Raw genomic sequence first — 17772 nt, 5'->3', positions numbered from 1 at the left:
TTAAAAAGGCTTTAAGGAATTCTCCTTAGAAACATAAAAATGCAGGCATCTCATCCAAGCTTTATATAGAAACAGTAATGGCTAATGGCAAAGATGTATGCAAATGCAGGGGAGCATATATTTAGTCTAGAAAATGGTTCATTAGAAAAAAAGTGGATCCTTGTCTAAACATTGTGGGAGAACTTGTTCCACTCAATGGCATTTGGTACATTTAAAGGCAAACGTGTAGCCTTACACAATCCTGGTAAGGACACGAGAGTTTTTCTTTGCTGAATTCAACCTGCTGGGAGAAAGAAACTTTGAAATGATTCAAAACACTATTCAGCTGCTTAAAAGACGAAATCTTTTTGGAGTGATACAACTTATTTAAGCTCTAAGTGCTAAGTTGCATTTAGGCATTTCCCACATTACAAGAATGTGGATGTCTTATAGACAGGGACCGTAAACTTGGGCTGCAAAAGAAGAGGAAAACGCTTTTCCACGAAAAGTTCATGTGTCGGTAACACACCAGGTGATATGCATGAAAGGGCAGTATATACTTCATCTTTTCCATCTTGTTCCTTTAGTTGTGTGTGTGTGTGTTTGTGTGTATGTAAAACATACATGTGTGTTATATATATACATATATAACATATATACATGTTACGATACCTTAAAATACAGTCATTGAGATTTCAGTGATTCCCATTCACTTTTAATTGGTCAGTGCTATCACTTCATTTACTCCTAAAGCAAAATAAACTGGGCATTTGGGAATTTAGCATACATATGTCATTATACTTTTATTTTCGGGTTATCTTTGTATTTTATATTGTGGTAATACTCGAATTGCATGTTCTTGCCAAGTAAGTAAGAGAATTTATTTCGTTTGTTGGGTTCACAGCATTATCATAAGTGGATAGTAACTGAGTGTCTGCAAAGTCAGTTGTTATGAACGAGATAGCACATAGTTAAGTAGGTCAGTGTTAATGGCCAAGAGAATTTAAAGGACATAGTCATTATGGGGGAACCAAACTTTGACTTAACATGGAAAAATTTTTTTTTTCCTCCACACAAATACTTAAAAATCTCAGTATGGTTAAGATATGTATGTTCTTTAATCTTAAATACAGTTTCATTTTAAAATGCTAATTTGAAAGTGAAAAAAATGCTTAACATTTCTCTTAGAAAATTTTATGGTCCTATGCAAAAGAGTGAGTGCTAAGACCAGGACCCCCTCTCCCCGCAGAAAATCCAAGTAGACTCAGACACAGGAAGTCGGGTCTCACAGAGGAAGAATCCAGCATTTCCAATCTGTATGCTAACCATAGCGTGTTCTTTTTGGATTCTCCGGTTACTGTCTGTGGAGGGTTTCATGGCAGATTGAAAATGAAATCTCAGGAAGAACTAAAATACAAAGACAAAAATCAAACTTTGTTCCTTTGTACATTGACAGTGTCTTTTTAAATCCTAATACTTTAAACTCTCTGTTATCTGTGTATCTGGAAACTAATAACGGTTCTCATCACCACACCATCTGAGGGCAGTGCAGTGTTTTTCTGAATCATGGAAAGAAGATTAGGGCATGATTTTCCTCAGAAGTAAATTTTTTTGGTTCTTGTAATCTTGAGAAAGTTTAGAAGAATTTATGGTGGAGCTGTCATTTCCTTAGCAAGAATTTTTGACTAACTGAAACATCACAGTCTTCCAAGTGTGTTGGATAACAGAGTATTTACAGTATTTGGGAAAACACTGAGAAATGCAAACATCTGACACCCTCCTAACTGTATTCTTACCTCCAAGACAAAGCATAGTACATTACTGTTTATTCACACGGCACTCATTTTGACTCTTCACATGTTAAATGAGGGATCAAATTGAGAAATAACTCAGGACTTACATGATTGAGGCGTGGTGGGGCCTGCTGAGTTTGTGTTGATTGACCACTCTACCTGTAATCTGGTATTTACTCATGGAATCAAAGGTATAGTTCAACTGAGCCATTCAGTTTCCAAAGATCATCAATTAAAAGTTTTCTTGGAAATAAGGAAGCTAATAACTGCACAAAAGTGAAGAATTTTTGCCAATATAATCATTTTTTTTTCCTTCTACAGTGGGGGTGGCATTGTTTTCACCAATTGCTGACAAGAAGAGCGTCTTCCTGGGCCTTTACTGGCGACTAGGTAATCTTTTCACATCCAAACAAAAGGTTATTATTTTTTAGTGGAAATCTTGCTTGGAGGATCAAATCATGGAGTACTAGGAAAGTATGTCTACTGATAAAAAATCATCTATTTTTAAAATACTGCTCTGGGGCTTTGTACCAAAGGAAGTCATAGGTTGAGCCCTCTGCCATTTCCTGTGGATGTGGTGCATGACACACCCACTACAGGTGGTGGCTATTGAACTGGACTATTTTAAGTGGATTGTACAGTCCAAATAACCAAATAATTAAGCTAAATGGACTTTTTCTCTTCTCTCTCTCTCGTTTTTTTTTTTTTTTAGTGACTTGACTAATATTTAATATATAAGTTGGGTTAATATAAAACCAGGGAAGGAAGTTTAAGACATCTTCCACTGTGGTAAGGCTTGTGATAATGGATGGATGAAAGTAATCATTTACAGCTTTCACATCCTGGGAAACATTGGCCAGTCTTGCTTGACAAGCCCTTTCTAGTTAAGCTGATTCTCTTGTCACCTGATACTCTGAGAGCACCCCTGGCCAGGTTCCTGGGGGCACCAACGTGCAAAGTTGGGTGATCTTGCAAGAGACAAGCGTTCTCAATCTGCTGAGGCAGGCTGATGGAATTTGTGGACCAGTTTCTGACATCCCAAGTAATTATGATGCTTAAAGTATTTTAAACGATTCCAGGTCTATAAAAAAAGTGATGATGCCTATATGTATACCCTATATTTTTTATTACAAAAATATTGAAATAATCCATGAGTTATTCCACTCTGCACCAACTATAAAAAAATACTATCAAAGTTTGACCGGCACTTTTAATGCAACAAAAAGCACCATGACCGAGGACACTGGGAACAGAAAGCAGGGAACGTTTACTTGCTGTACGGAGGTATTTAAAACCCAGAAGTTTGTCGTAAGAGTGTGACTTTACAAATGATTCAAATACAAATCTTAGCTGGATCTAGTGATAAGCTCTCAATCAGTTTGGAAGGGTTTTCTCATAGCATATTCACTGCATTGTCTGCTCATACTTACTAAAAAGTGTCCCAAAGCCTCTAAAAGACACATCACTTTGACCTTGGATTGGGGGTGGGGGGGAGTCTGTACACAGTGGGGAGCTTCATGGTGCGCTCTCACGTCCACGTTTGGGGGGCTCGCGCCACTGGTTTTCGGGTGTTTGGGACTTCCACGTCAGTCCTGTGGTTGGACGGTGTTTGGCACTACGAAGGCGTGGCGTGGCGTGCTCTGGAGTCCTCACACAGAGCCACGCTTTTCTGCATCTCGAAACGTCCAGTTCAGGACGCTCCTCTCCTGCCGCGCTGCACCTCCCTACCGGTGTGAACTGCGGCAGGCGGGGAAATCAGATGCTCATTTTTGCCTTGTTTCCCCGCTTCCTCTTCATGTACTTACTAAATTTTTGCAACTGAATACTGAATCATGATTATCATTTAATTTACGTCATGAAATCATCGAGCTCCATGGTCTTGTCGAAAGCCATACATGTGCTGCATAGGATTTCTGTCGGAAAGGATGTTCTCAACTGAAAATTTAAAATAAAAAAACAAATCCTGAAATGTGTTGAAAATGAACCATTCCATCCATTCGAATACACATGTAAACAACAGTTGAGTTTGCTGTCCATGGGATAGGATTTGCACGCATGGTAGTGGTTTCCAAATGAGAATGGTCTATGAAATTCTTTTCTAAGTCAGTACTATTTTTTTTCTGGAGTCTTGAGGGATATATTCTCTCTCTCTGTTTTTATATTCAGAATCAGAGCTTTGCATCGAGAAAAAAAAATCACCTAAACTATTTTGACAGAGGACTGCTGCCATGTGTGTAAGCGTGTGTGTGCGTGTGTGTGTGCGTGTGACTGAATATATTTTTATGCAAAGATCCGTTAACTCCATCAAAACACCCTATTGATTGGAGGCAACCTTTTCCGTGCTCATAGGACCCTCTGGTGGACACGCTGAAAGTGGGCAGGAGGGGCTGGTAGCAACAAGGAGTCCTCCTGAGCTGGCATGGTTCGGTTCGTTCCCTTCAGCCGCTGTTCTGAAAGGAGACCAGCAGCAGGCAGTCAGCTGATGGAGGGTCAGACGAAGCGCGTTACAGCCCGTTACCCTGCTCTAGGACAGAGTTTCATTATTGCCACGGCCCTGCTCTCACCCCTTCACCTGGAGGTTGTGGCTCCTCCGAGGCCTTCTATTTTATAAAGTGGTTTCATACTCCAACCGCTCCTGAATAAGGGCATCATCTTTGTACTGCAGCCTTGGAGGAGACGGGGAACATTCAAAGGCTAAAATGGCCTTTCGCAGGCTTCGGTCCAAAACATGTCTCTCCCACGCTGGGTACCTATTCCTGAACAGGTCAATTTTAATGACAGATTCTTCAATCCGTGGTGGGCGAGAGGATGGGGTGGATGGGGCAGTGGGCCTCACCTGAAAGACAGGTACGCACCCATCGCGCTCAGCAAATTTCTGGTCGCGGTCGCTGGCGACACTGCGATTGTTGGAGATGGACCGGAGCGTGCTTGTGGCCACTTCTGGAGGCAGAGTGAAGGCAGCGACTGGGTCCTCACAAGCACAACTTGGTGACTGCCCGAATCGGGGTCCGTTGGGGTGAAAGAAGGCATAATACATCAGCATAAAAACGACGCCAGTTAAAAAGCTGCTGAACACCACACACAGCGCTGGGATGGCAAACGCATCTGCAATCTGGGGAGCCTTGTAGAGGTACCAGAGGGCACTCAAGGCTGTATTTTCCAACAGGATCACAAAATAGTAAATGAAGAGCCTGCAGCGTGTCCTGCCTTCCTTGACGTTGAACCAGCTGAAGATGTAGATGATCCCCACCACCATGTCGAACACAATCTCTTCCCATTTGGTGATGCAGAATTCTGTCTCACAGTGGACGATCCAGAAGGTCATGATGCACCAGTGGAGGACGATGAAGATCCCAAAGTACAGCTGGAAAACCGAGGCAAAGAGGGCGAAGGTGATGACTCTGGCGGCAATGGTAAAGAAGTGCCAGCAGAACTGGATGACAACGGCCATGTAGCTGATGGGCTTCTTGTCGTCTCGAGAGTCCCGGAGGGCCTTCTGGTAGGAGGCCAAGGCCCAAGCCAAAGACACGAGGGAGGCTGCCGCTGTGAAACCTACAAAGGCAAAAAGGAAGACATTCTGTCAAAAGTGAGATGCAGTGCTGTCCCCTGAAAGTAAATCACGTGGTGCTGGAGCCTTGGGACAGGCTAGCTGTGACCTCAGCGAAGCCCTTCATTTTTTAGAGTTTTAGCTGGGCTAACCACTCAGATGGGGCTCCTAGTGTCTGTCCTCTGTGGACCCAACCATATGGAGAAGTCATGACATTCGGCGGGAATGCTGCTCAAAACACACGTGGGGAGTGGGATTGGGAAAGCAGGTGGGGGGGGTGAACTTTCCATGTATATGGTGGAAATAGATAAACTAAGGAGGTGGTTTTGTGGGGTGGGAAAACAACTATGGCCCAAAGACTGGGGTGCTGTGTCAACTCTGCGTGACTTTGGACAGTCGTTTAAACTGGCGTCCTCATTTACGAAGTGGATGATCTCCAAGGTTCCTGGCAGCTTTGAGATTCTCTGGATGAAAGGGATGAATAATCATCGGAAACGTGAGGGGCTAGCTGGTTTACCTTTCTGCTTCTAAACAAGAATAAATGCACTTCGTTCACAAAAGAAAGTTTACTCTTTCTTACAAATAAGAAAAAAGAGGCCATAAAACCTCCTTGGCAATGTTTCTTGTCTTACCTGGGATGCAGTTTGTCCTACTCTAATCTGAACATAATTCTTCCTACAGCTTTTGTCTGTTCCGTACTGCCTTTCCCTTAGAAGACCTGTCTGTTCACTGTCACTCACTGCTTACTCCTTTGTAGAGGGAAGATTGTACAGAAATCAACTCTCAACCATTTCTCTTATTTTATGAACCCCACTTGGTTATTATGTTCTCTAAAAGTTTGTTTACAAGTTTTTAAAGGAACTCGTATTATTTCCTTCCACTTTTGTTCCACCTGTGGTGTCTGAAGCATCACCTGTACGGTCTAGACATGGACAGGGCTCACCTGAAAACACACTGGCCTCCTTTGGGAAAGAGCTCATGTGGGGAATTCACGTTGCCACGGGAATGTTAGTCAATCTGCATACTACCCAACAAGCTGTAACAAGACTTATCAAGACTAAGAATAGGTTTTGTGTTTTAAAGTCCAGCTGGTTTTTCTCCACAGATACTCATCATAACCAGGCCACATTCTAGTTTTTGGACTAGAATGGAAAAAGTAGAGGAAGGATGGCCAAGAACTTGTGATGGAACTGGTACTGTGCTTTTATATTTTGACAGAGAAAATCTGTTGTCTATGATCCTTGAAAAATGAATTGGAAAAAAAATGACTCTTGTGGGAATGAGGCATGCTAATTGATGGAAAAAAACAGTCAACCTCAACAATCATTTCTTGCACATTCTCCTTGAGTAAGGTGAACTCCAAAAGACAATATTGACGAGAAACTATTTTCTTTTTTTTTTTTAATTTTTTTTATTCTTATGTTAATCCCCATACATTACATCATTAGGTTTTAGATGAAGTGTTCCATGATTCATTGTTTGTGCATAACACCCAGTGCTCCATGCAGAATGTGCCCTCCTCAATACCCACCACCAGGCTAACCCATCCTCCCACCCCCCTCCCCTCTAGAACCCTGTTTGTTTTTCAGAGTCCATCGTCTCTCATGGTTCGTCTACCCCTCCGATTTCCCCCGCTTCATTCTTCCCCTCCCGCTACCTTCTTCTTCTTTTTTTTTTCTTAACATATATTGCATTATTTGTTTCAGAGGTACAGATCTGAGATTCAACAGTCTTGCACAATTCACAGCGCTTACCAGAGCACATACCCTCCCCAGTGTCTATCACCCAGTCACCCCATCCTTCCCACCCCACCCCCCACTCCAGCAACCCTCAGTTTGGACGAGAAACTATTTTCCAATGGCCACTTCTCTAGCAGGGTGTCCTGCCTCTAGCTTCTCTCTCAAGCTAACAGAACGCCCACATCTTACTCTGGATCTTCAGCTTTTTTTCTGGCTAGCGCAAAAATCTTCCGTTCCCATAACTCTCTGGCAGTTATGGCAATATTTTAGGTCAGTTAGAGACCAGTACACAAAGGAGTTTTTGATAAGTTCTTCTCTTTTTCTTGTGTTTTAAATTTTTTTTTTCTTTTTTTGTTGTTCATTTGTTTTGTTTCTTTTTTTCTCTATTTAATGATAATATAATTTCTATGGGGGGGGAAAAGACCAACATCAATTGTAAAGCAAATTTGGAAGTGAAAAGAGAGGGTAGGAAGAAAAATTAGAAAAAACAAGAAGGTGAGACAACGACAAATAAAAGGTCATGGAATAATGACTCTGAGAACGACACCCTTATTTTCAGTTTAGAACATAAGAACAAAAGTTTGTGCCATTTTAGTCCCAACACCTTTGAGTGGCATAGGAGCTGCTCATGACCTCATTCTTTATCTGTACCATCCGCCCTGGTATGGATTGTTCTGGAGTAGACCGTGTCCTCCTTGTGTGTGTATGCTGCGCCCAAGCGCGGAGGCAGCACGGAAAAGCCCCTCCCTTTCCACATCCCCGCGCCATGGGGACAGTGCTCACGCACAGCGCCACCTTCAGGAAGATGGCTGCATTGCTGGTCAGGTGGACAAAGCGTGAAAGGTAGTCAGAACCATGAGGGTACCAGTTTTCACAGGCAGATCTTACTAAAGGCTGTTTTTCAAAGCAGTGACTAACAGTAAAAAACAAAAACCAAACCTTACATACACAGCATCATAAGATCATCTGTCGTCGCATTTAAAAGAATTGGAAAATTGGCTTAGTCCAAATTCCCCTGTAATCGGCACCCCTTTTATTGCATATCCTAAAAGAATAATTCAGCCTGCTCCGGACACTTCAGGAACTTGGTAAGACAATATTCTGGCAGTAGAAAAAGGAAGATTTTCTATCAGCTTTGCCTTCTGTGTATCTTACGATTTACAGAGTTGATTTTTTGCCTATAGCCAAGGCAAATTTCATGTCCATTGATGACCACTCCTTTTATGAATTCTTTGCTTTAGCAACAGTTAGAATTTCCCTGGTTCATTTGATTTTTTCCCCCCCTTCTGTTTAGCAATTAATTTTTATAAGACAAATATATGCCTGAACAGAAAATGTGGGGCAGTCTTAAGAGTTATTATTACAAATTCACATTATCATGAAATGCTTAATTTTTTGCTTTTTTACACAGATAGTATCAACTCAGTTGTTTCAAGAAAGATTCCTTCAGTAAGACACTGCATTATTATTAAAGTAGAATTTTCTGGAACTTCTGGGGCTGGCACAGAGAACTCTAAGTACTATTTTAGCTAACAATGTATATTTTCACTTTTTGTTTGAAAATAATTTCAAATTTAACAGAAGAATTGCAAAAATAAAAATAGTACATTGAACACCTATATAATCTTTGCCCAGATTATCATTTGGCCTCCCTTGCTTTATCACTCCCCCCACCTTTTTTCTCTCCCAACCATTTGAGAGTAAACTGCATACATCATGGCTGCTATGGTCTGAATGTTTGTGTCCCCCTCAGTTCATATGTTGAAATCCTAACCCTTAAAGATGATGGTATTAGTAGGAGGGGACTTGGGGAGGTTCTTAAATTATGAATGGGATTAGTGACTTACAAAAGAGGCCCATAGAACTCCCTAAGCCCCTTCTGCCATAATGAGATACAATACAATGAGGTCTTCAACACAGAAGAGAGCTCTCACCAGACCATGCTGGCACCCTGATCTTAGCCTTCTAGGTTCCAGAACTGTGAGCAGTATATTTCTGCTGTTTATAAACTACACAGCCTGTAGTATTATGTTGTAACAGCCCCAAAAGACTAAGACAATGGCCCTCTACCCTAAAATATATCAATGTCTATTTCTTATGCACAGAGGTATTCTTTTAGATAACCACAGTAAGTTTATCAACTTTAATCAATTTAACACTGATACAATACTTTTTTCCTAATCCATGGTATCCACAATCAATATTCCAATTTATGTCCATTTTAGGATTTTTCCCTGTGGTACAGAATTGAGTCTGGAATCAGATATTGCATTTTGTTGTCTTATCAACTTAGTTTCCTTTAATCAGGAATATTTCCACCAACTTTCTTTGCTTTTTTGACATTGGCATTTTTTTGATGAGTACAGTACCAAAAAAAAAAAAAAAAAAAAGAATGTTCTTTGTTTTGGGTTTGTCTGTTTCCTCATAGTCTGATATTCAGGTTACACATTCCAAGCTGGAATATTACATAAGTGACACTGAACACTATCCCCCCCACACACACCATTAAGATATTGAAATATAAAGATTCCTTCAGTAGTTCCAAGAAATATATAATGTGTCCATCAGTATTTTGTTTCAAAATAATAAATAGCATATCAGTTACAAAACTTCACTCTAAAATAAAACTCCCAAAACAGCTACAGAGGACTCAATGCGATTCTATTATTTATTAAAATGTTAAAATAGATGATAACACCTCAGAGCTTATCTAGCGCCATGATCTCATTTTGTAGAAAAGAAACCAAGTCTCCCTTGGAGAGGTTACGTGATTTATCTTCCCTCTTTCTTTCACCACGCTTGTTTCTGATGAAAATTGTCCTTCTACTCCATAGCTAATACCCCCCCACCCCCCAACCCCGCTTCTTGGATCAAAGACCCTATCAGTTATCCCCTGTGTCTGTATCCTGGCTCTTCCTCAGCAGGAGTTCCTTCCCCAGGGATTACAAACATGTGACAAGCCTCCTTTTACCCCAAGAATCGCTCTTCACTTGACTGACTCGCTTCTCCTTTATTTCAGGTTTGTCTCTTTTTCGTGTTTCCTTCTATTCTTTGTTTCTTGCTTCTCCATGTTGATCTGCTCATCCTTGAGCTACTGGCACTGGTTGGGATGCTGCTCCTGGGCCTCTTCCCTTCGAGGCCTCTCCCTGAGAGATTGCCTGCACTCCTCCTGCGTCTCCACCCATCTCGTCCACCTCAGCACTCAGCGAAGCCATCCCTGCACCAGACTTCTCTGGCCGCAGAGTTGTGTGTCTGATTATTTCCCTGAGAACCCGCAGGCTGTCTGTGTGCTTCATGTACACGCGATCGGATACCTGGAAGCGATCTGGCTGTAGATGACAGTGTTTGCTTTCTCATGGAAGGAAGACAATTTTTCTTCCTCTTCGCCCCCTGTTGTTAGTGTAATACCCTTCTCGGAATGAGAGAGAACATGAATTTCCGGGTAGGCTGCCACAGTTCTAAGAAGATGATTTTGTAGGCAGCTTGACGGACTGAGAAATGCCAGATTGCAAAGCCATCCAAATCCAAGTGTTTACAATATGTGCCATTTCGGTGCGTTGCATCTGAAGGGGTCCAGTATAAACCACTGTGGCGTAAAAATTATTTCGAGCCGAGGGCATTTGAGTTCCTGGATTTTCTTGTCTGCCTAAAAGCAGAGCATCTTAAAAGAACTCAACTGTCATAAATGCCCTCCCCTGGAGCAACTTGAATCATCTTGGAGAGGAGAAGTTGGCACCACACCCAAATAGACAATCGTAAAACTATAATATCTCCCATCTACTCTCTTAAGTGCTTTATCTTTCCAAAAGTCATTTGTTTTTCCATAAATGCCCTTTATTCCCCACTTTTAAGAAGACATTTGTTCTCCCAGAAGTGTCCTTCTGCCCCTCCCTATCCCCTATTAAGATAAACTCCAAAATCTAATGACCTCCTTGGAGTCACATCTCTTTGGGAACTCCTGTGTGTACATACATAATTACACACATAATTTACATATTTACACACATGATTACACACGTGATTCTATATGTAATTAAATCTGTATTTTGTCTTGCTAATCTGTTTGTCAATTTAATTTGCAGGCCCTCAGACACAGAACCAAGAGGGTAGAGGAGAAGTTGTTCCTTCCAGTAAACCCTCGCCACTGAATTGAGTCCAGCTGACCCCAGGTGTTTTTGTTTTCTCCCTGCAGCCCAAACAATTGATCTGACTTTGAATAAGAGAATTCAATGACCATAAAGCCAGTGGACAGTTTATTCCATCATTTTGAGTTGAATATCTATATATTTGGATAAGGTTTGGTAAGGGATATAACCCCTTTGGAAATATGATCCAAGAATTTTTCTTTAAAAACCTCTAGATGGGGTGGGGGCTACTTCTAGCTTCCGAGAATTGTTAGACAGTGCTTAGTAATTCAGAGACTAGTTCCTCAGAGGAAGACTGAGATACTTTTCCAATTTGAATAAAGATTTTTTTTTTCAGAATGAGGGTTTTGAGTCTGATACTAGCTAGTCAGCTAATTAGCATTTCAAAGGGAACTGATAGAAATTGGTATCACGTTGTCCAAGTGAACAACAAAGTTTTGACTTTCTTCCCTCTTTTCTCCTTGCTTCTTATGGATGTCTTTTGCTCTACTGGTGTTTCCATTTCTCTTTTGTGTGCTTTTCTTCCTTCTCTTTCTTCTCCTTCTGTCAGTCACTTGTCCTTCTCCCCCGCTTTGCTTCTGCTCTGTTCTTCTTCGCTCTTTTTCCCCATTTCTTGGGGAAACATGACATGGAGTAGAATTATTATTATTATTATTTTTTAATTTAATTTTATTATGTTATGTTAATCACCATACATTACATCATTAGTTTTTGATGTAGTGTTCCATGATTCATTGTTTGCGTATAAGTGCTCCATTCAATAAGTGCCCTCTTTAATACCCATCACCAGGCTAACCCATCCCCCCACCCCCCTCCCCTCTAGAACCCTCAGTTTGTTTCTCAGAGTCCATAGTCTCTCATGGTTCGTCTCCCCCTCCGATTCCCCCCTTCATTTTTCCCTTCCTACTATCTTCTTTTTCTTTTTTTTAAACATATAATGTATTATTTGTTTCAGAGGTACAGATATGTGATTCAGCAGTCTTACACAATTCACAGTGCTCACCATAGCCCATACCCTCCCCAGTGTCTATCACCCAGCCACCCCATCCCTCTCACCCCGCACCACTCCAGCAACCCTCAGTTTGTATTTTTTAAACAGTAGTTGTATAAATGAACTAAGGTTTGGTATTGCCCAAACGTAACCTTCCAACTGTTCCTAAAACTAAAATAAATTCAAAATAAGAAAGGAAGTTACTTTATTTCAATGTCAATGGTCTGTTCTACCTGCTTGTCTCTGGTCCTTGCTCTGAATCCTATGGCTTTGCTCCAAATCCAGATTTGCTTTCAAAGAGCTCCCATTGAAAGGATTCATCACTGCTAACTTCTGTTTTTTATTACAAGTAACTTGCTTTCCTATAATCTTCCTCTAAGTTGGATCTAAATGCAATCTTTTTTTTTTAAAAAGGATTTTATATATTTATTTGTCAGAGAGAGAGAGCACAAGCAGGGGGAGTGGCAGGCAGAGGGAGAAGCAGGCTCTCTCCCCGATGTGGGACTCGATCCTGGAACTCCGGGATCATGGCCTGAGCCGAAGGCAGACGCTTAACCGACTGAGCCACCCAGGTGTCCCTTAAATGCAATCTTAATGACAGATGTAGAAAATTTTTATATTTTATTTAGGATAAAATAACAGCTTAGAGAGGCGCCTGGGTGGCTCAGTCATTAAGTGTCTGCCTTCGGCTCAGGTCATGATCCCAGGGTCCTGGGATCGAGCCCCATGTCAGGCCCCCTGCTTAGCGGGAAGCCTGCTTCTCCCTCTCCCACTCCCCCTGCTTGTGTTCCTGCTCTCGCTATCTCTCTCTCTGTCAAATAAATAAATAAAATCTAAAAAAAAAAATAACAGCTTAAAGTAGGGTTGATGGGGGCTAGGGGAGGAGGTTGTGGGCAAAAGCTCTACTATCTCACATTAAACATTTCCTTTCCAAAAGAATGGAAAGAATGGGGCTGGTATGGAATATAAGACCCTTGGAAATATTATAATGCAAGAAACTGTTTTGATTTGGGGACCTCTAGACTAGGAGGGGGCTACTTCTGGCCCCCAAGTGTAAATTTGTTCTCTCTACAAACATGTTTTCATTTAAGGTATGCGGTATTCTTCCTTCAGGTCACATATCCTGGTCTAAAATTATGTTTGATTTTGTGCTTTATTTCATGCTAATGTTAATTATTTAATTTAAATTTAATTATTATGTTGCTCGCTAGAGTGGACCTTTAGGTAAGGATGAGTACCTGCCTTGTTTACCTTCCTATCCTTTAGTGCCTTGTGTGGTGCCTGCCATCATGTTAAGAATTGGCACTTTGAGAGAGAGAAGGCAAGGTAGAAAGGAAGGGAGAGAGCAAGAAAGAGGAAGAAATAGAGAGGGAGAAAGACTATTCCAAATGTAAACCTGGAACCACAGAGAGAATGAGATATTCAAAAAATGTGCACAATTCTTCATTGCTCTCCTCTGCTTCTTTGCAATTTCAGTCTGAGCTGCAAATGCCAAAACACTGAGAAATAAAGTCTGTACTCCCGTCGTGTTGTTTGTGGTCTGGGTGTAAACAATTCTTGGAAATCCCCAGAGAATGCTTCCTAAAATTTATAGCCTAATTCCCCAGATGTAGGAGGTTTGGGGAATTGAACCAAGTACTCTTAATTCTTTGCTTCTTCAACAAACAGAATGAGCCTGTCTCTTTCCTCCTCCTGAGGGAGGGCAGTTTAACCCTTCTCCTGCAAGAGGCCAGGGGATTGTAACCAATCCCCTGCAAGATTTGCTACAATCTTAGCAAAACACCTGGCCACTGATCCACGTTGATAACCAAACTGCCGCTGGTAAGAAAGGGCTTTTTTATTTTTAACTTAAAACATTCATTATTATGTAAAATTTCAAGCATCTACCCAAACAGAGGGAATGATAGAATGGATATACCCTTCCTGCGGAATCAGAATCCATCACCAGGGAAGATGACTTTCGGCCATCAGGGAGACGCCTCTGGATGTCACCTTGGATCTACTCCTTGAATCTGAATCTTCCTGCATCTACCCTTTCCTGAATGTTTCTTTCCCTGTACTGACTGAGACAGAAGTGCTTTGCTAGAAACTAACTCGCTGATCACTGGTGTTTTACCAGCACCTTTTGGAAAACCTCGCCCAGTAGCTCTCAAGGCCATCCGACCTTTCTTGTCTCATCTTGTCCCTGCCTCTCTGCACTCAAACTGCCTTGTCTCCATTCCTCACATGCTCAATAAGACTGCATTTTTGGGCGCTTGGGTGGCTCAGTCAGCTAAGCGTCTGCATTCAGCTCGGGTCATAATCCCAGGGTCCTGGGATCGAACCCCGCTTCGGACTCCCTGCTTAGCGGGGAGCCTTCTTCTCTCCCTCTCCTCGCCACTCAGGCTGTCTCTCGCTATCTCTGTTTCTCTCTCTCTCAAATAAATAAATAAAATCTAAATAATAATAAAAGACTTCATTTTCTTCCTAGAAACAGGAAATGCTGGGCTCCCTCTTGACAAGCCACTTCTCTCCAGTGAATCCCTATTCACCTTTCAGTTGCCAGTTTCAGCTTCATTCCTTAGAGAAGTCTTTCCTAGCCTCCAACCCAAATCCTATCACTTGTTGTCACCCAAATCCTTGTCATCTCGCGTTTGTTCTTCACTCTGCACCCCGGTACACCTGCTGTCATTATATATTCGTGTGGTTGATTGATGGATATGTCTACCTGAAAGGGCTGGATCTGTGTCCTACGGCTGACCATTGTCCCTGACATCTGTCACTCTCTTGTGTAGCAGTTTCTGAAATTAGTTAATTTGTCATCTAAGTAGCCGCTCTCATATTGTGTATTTGCCCACTCTCTTGATTTCACCCTTCCTTTCACCCCATTTTTTTCATCTTGTCATTTCAACATTTTTGTTGGAAATTCAAGGTATTTCCTCACTAGCAGTTTGGGAACGGATGATTTACAACACCACCCTTCCCAGCTTTGCAGGTGAGATGATCATTTAGCCATTCATACCACATACTGTCTTATCATCACTAACACGGTAACTTTTTCTCCTAAACGCACAGTCCCTAATCAAACAAACGAGGCACTGAATTTTAGATGATGATATAATATTGATTTCCTGTAGTCAAAAAACTTTATGGATTCTTTAGCGCATTTGAGGCTCATAATCATAGACAAATAAAAGAGGAGCAAGCATTTGTTGGGCCCTTGATTTGTGCACTGTGATTTGATTTGTGCACTGTGATGTGCTGGGTACCTACATCTTTTGTCACATCTGAAGTTCACGATAACACTTTGAGGCAAGCGCTGTTTTGAACTCAGGGAAACAGAGACGCAAAGAGTAAATAACTTGCTGAGGAGGGCAGGCATCGAAATTCACAGATTCCAAACTCTGTCCACCATGGCAGGAGATGGGTGTGACTATCTGCAACAGGGACGTGAGGCATGAACAAGTGCAGTGAGTTCTCAAATCTCTCATGGTCTAAGCTTATGGGATGACAGCATGGCGAAATGTACATGACCTTGGAACAGCCCGAGTCGGGCAGCCGACTCCCACAGGATTGCCACCACACCTGCTCCTTCAGGCTCACAGCAACCATATTTGTTCCCGGGCTCAAGGATCCCATTTTGAATTCTTTTTACAAAACAGATCAGAAGCATGAGCACCTAGGAGGAAAATCATGCTCTTCTTTCCTTCACATTTTCTGGACTTAAACAGCCCTCCTGGTTTCCCTGCATTTTCACCTGAGGAAAAACGTTCCCAATTTCAGTGGATTATATGATCTAAGAGTAGGAGTTCACAAAATGAAGATCCAGAACCAGAGTGGTTTTCTATTTCTTCAGCATGCTTAGAACTTGTCTTAGTTACAGATATAAAAGCAGTAAATCCTCTCGGCTGGACTCATATCGAATTCACCTGGCTGAAAGAATGTAATAATTGAAAAAAATGGAAAGCCCTCTGTGCTCTGATCTTCAGTGAGTGCGGGGAAGGTAAGTAAGTAATACAAGCTCCACGGGGTCTCGGATGTTCTAAGTCTTGCATTGAAACCATTTATCTCTGTTTTAAACCTTGTAATAGTTCTGATTAAAAATATTTAAATGCTTAATATGTTTAGTTTTGGTAGGGATATGCATACTTCTCATAATCCATTCTGAGGATTTCAACTTCTTTGCAAGGCAAATTGTAAGGCTGCTAAAGTGTTGATAAGGGAAACATTGAATTGAAATTAAAAAAAGTGTTTTAATATGAAAATAGTTGAAGAAAGTTGTTGAGAGAAGCAAAGTGTCTTAACGAATGTGGGAAGTTATTTCCTTCTGATTGGAAAAAAAAATCACAGATGATTTCACATAGCTCCATCCATTTGATAATTTTAAATTTTATTATTTTTAGGTTTTTATTAAAATTTCCCAAGAAGACAAACATTTTGTGTGGGGGACTTTGCAAACATCTCATGCTTTCTCTAGGAAAAAAAATTCTGTAAATAAGAGAAGGCAAGAAGTCACCATTCTCTGTACAATATTACAAATTGCATGGTTAAATTTATACTGAAAATAAAATGATGATAGAAATTGCTACTCAAAAGACATAAAATAAGTAACCTGAGTAAAATTCAATAGGATTGCATTTTTCTTTAAGTTTATTTTCTATCCCTTTAAAATTTTTTTAACCACCATGTTATTTTTTTCTTTAAATTTTTCTCCCTTAGGGTAGGGGGTGAAATGGGGCAAAATGAAGAGAAATAGAGAGGGAAACAGGGGTAGAGACAGACAGAGGCTGTGTTCTTCTTCCACCCATCAAAGAGGGACCTGGTTGGACAACAGCAAGACTAAAATAATAATTAAAAAGTCCCAGCACGTATCAATCATTGCTGTGTGGCTTTGTCACATTTATTATTTTATTTATTTCTCACAGCATCACTTCTTTGATGTAAGTGATTTTGCCCATTTGACAGATGGGGAAACTGAGGCCTAGGGGTGAAATAATCTTACCCCGGGGGGACGGCAAAGTTTTCTGGTGAAAGGCCAGATCGTCAATATTTTGGGCTTTGTGGGCCACAAGGGTCTCTGTCACCAGCATTCAGCTTTGTCATTGTAGCAAGAAAACAGCCATAGACAATCCTTAAACATAAGAAAATCTAGGCAGTGGGTTGACTTTGGCCCACTGGCCTTTGTCTCCTGACCGTTCCACTAATGCAAGGGCACATTTTTTAACAAGTAGCAGAGTTAAGATTTATATCCACATTTTTCTGACTTCAAAGTCCTTTCCCTTAAACTCATTTGAAATATTTTGGGCCAATCATGAGACCCGGTAACTTTGGGAACGCTTTGTTAGGTGGTTACAGGGAGAGCTACCAACCAAATGAACAGACAGAACTATAGGAAACCTCTTGGTCTCAGTGTATTGAATGCACAGGATGAAGCTGGGGCATGAACAAGCCTTTGCACCTGGGGTGATCTGATGAGAAGCACAAATGCCACACCTCAAACACTTCTCTGTCTTTTCAAGGAAAGCAGGTAGCATTTGCAAATGAAAGGGCATGTGGCTCACCCTTTGGGCTGGTCTGGAAAGGCCAGCTCCTGAATGTG

The 17772-nt window shown here is 41.3% G+C and overlaps 1 protein-coding gene across 1 annotated transcript in view; it reads right to left on the bottom strand.

Annotated features, from left to right (window-relative positions):
• Window positions 1-4017: 4017 nt before the first annotated feature.
• Window positions 4018-17772, bottom strand: part of XKR4 (XK related 4) — a 413701-nt gene continuing 399946 nt past the window's right edge. Inside the window, exon 3 of the mRNA XM_021688257.1 lies at window positions 4018-5324. Coding sequence (XP_021543932.1) covers window positions 4378-5324 — 947 coding nt within the window. The 3' untranslated portion in view covers window positions 4018-4377. The remainder of the gene's footprint in view (window positions 5325-17772) is intronic.

Source organism: Neomonachus schauinslandi, chromosome 4 (assembly GCF_002201575.2).
Source record: "Neomonachus schauinslandi chromosome 4, ASM220157v2, whole genome shotgun sequence".
Taxonomy (NCBI): domain Eukaryota; kingdom Metazoa; phylum Chordata; class Mammalia; order Carnivora; family Phocidae; genus Neomonachus; species Neomonachus schauinslandi.
Note: the sequence above shows the minus strand (reverse complement) of the source record. Positions and strands in the feature narration are given on the sequence as shown.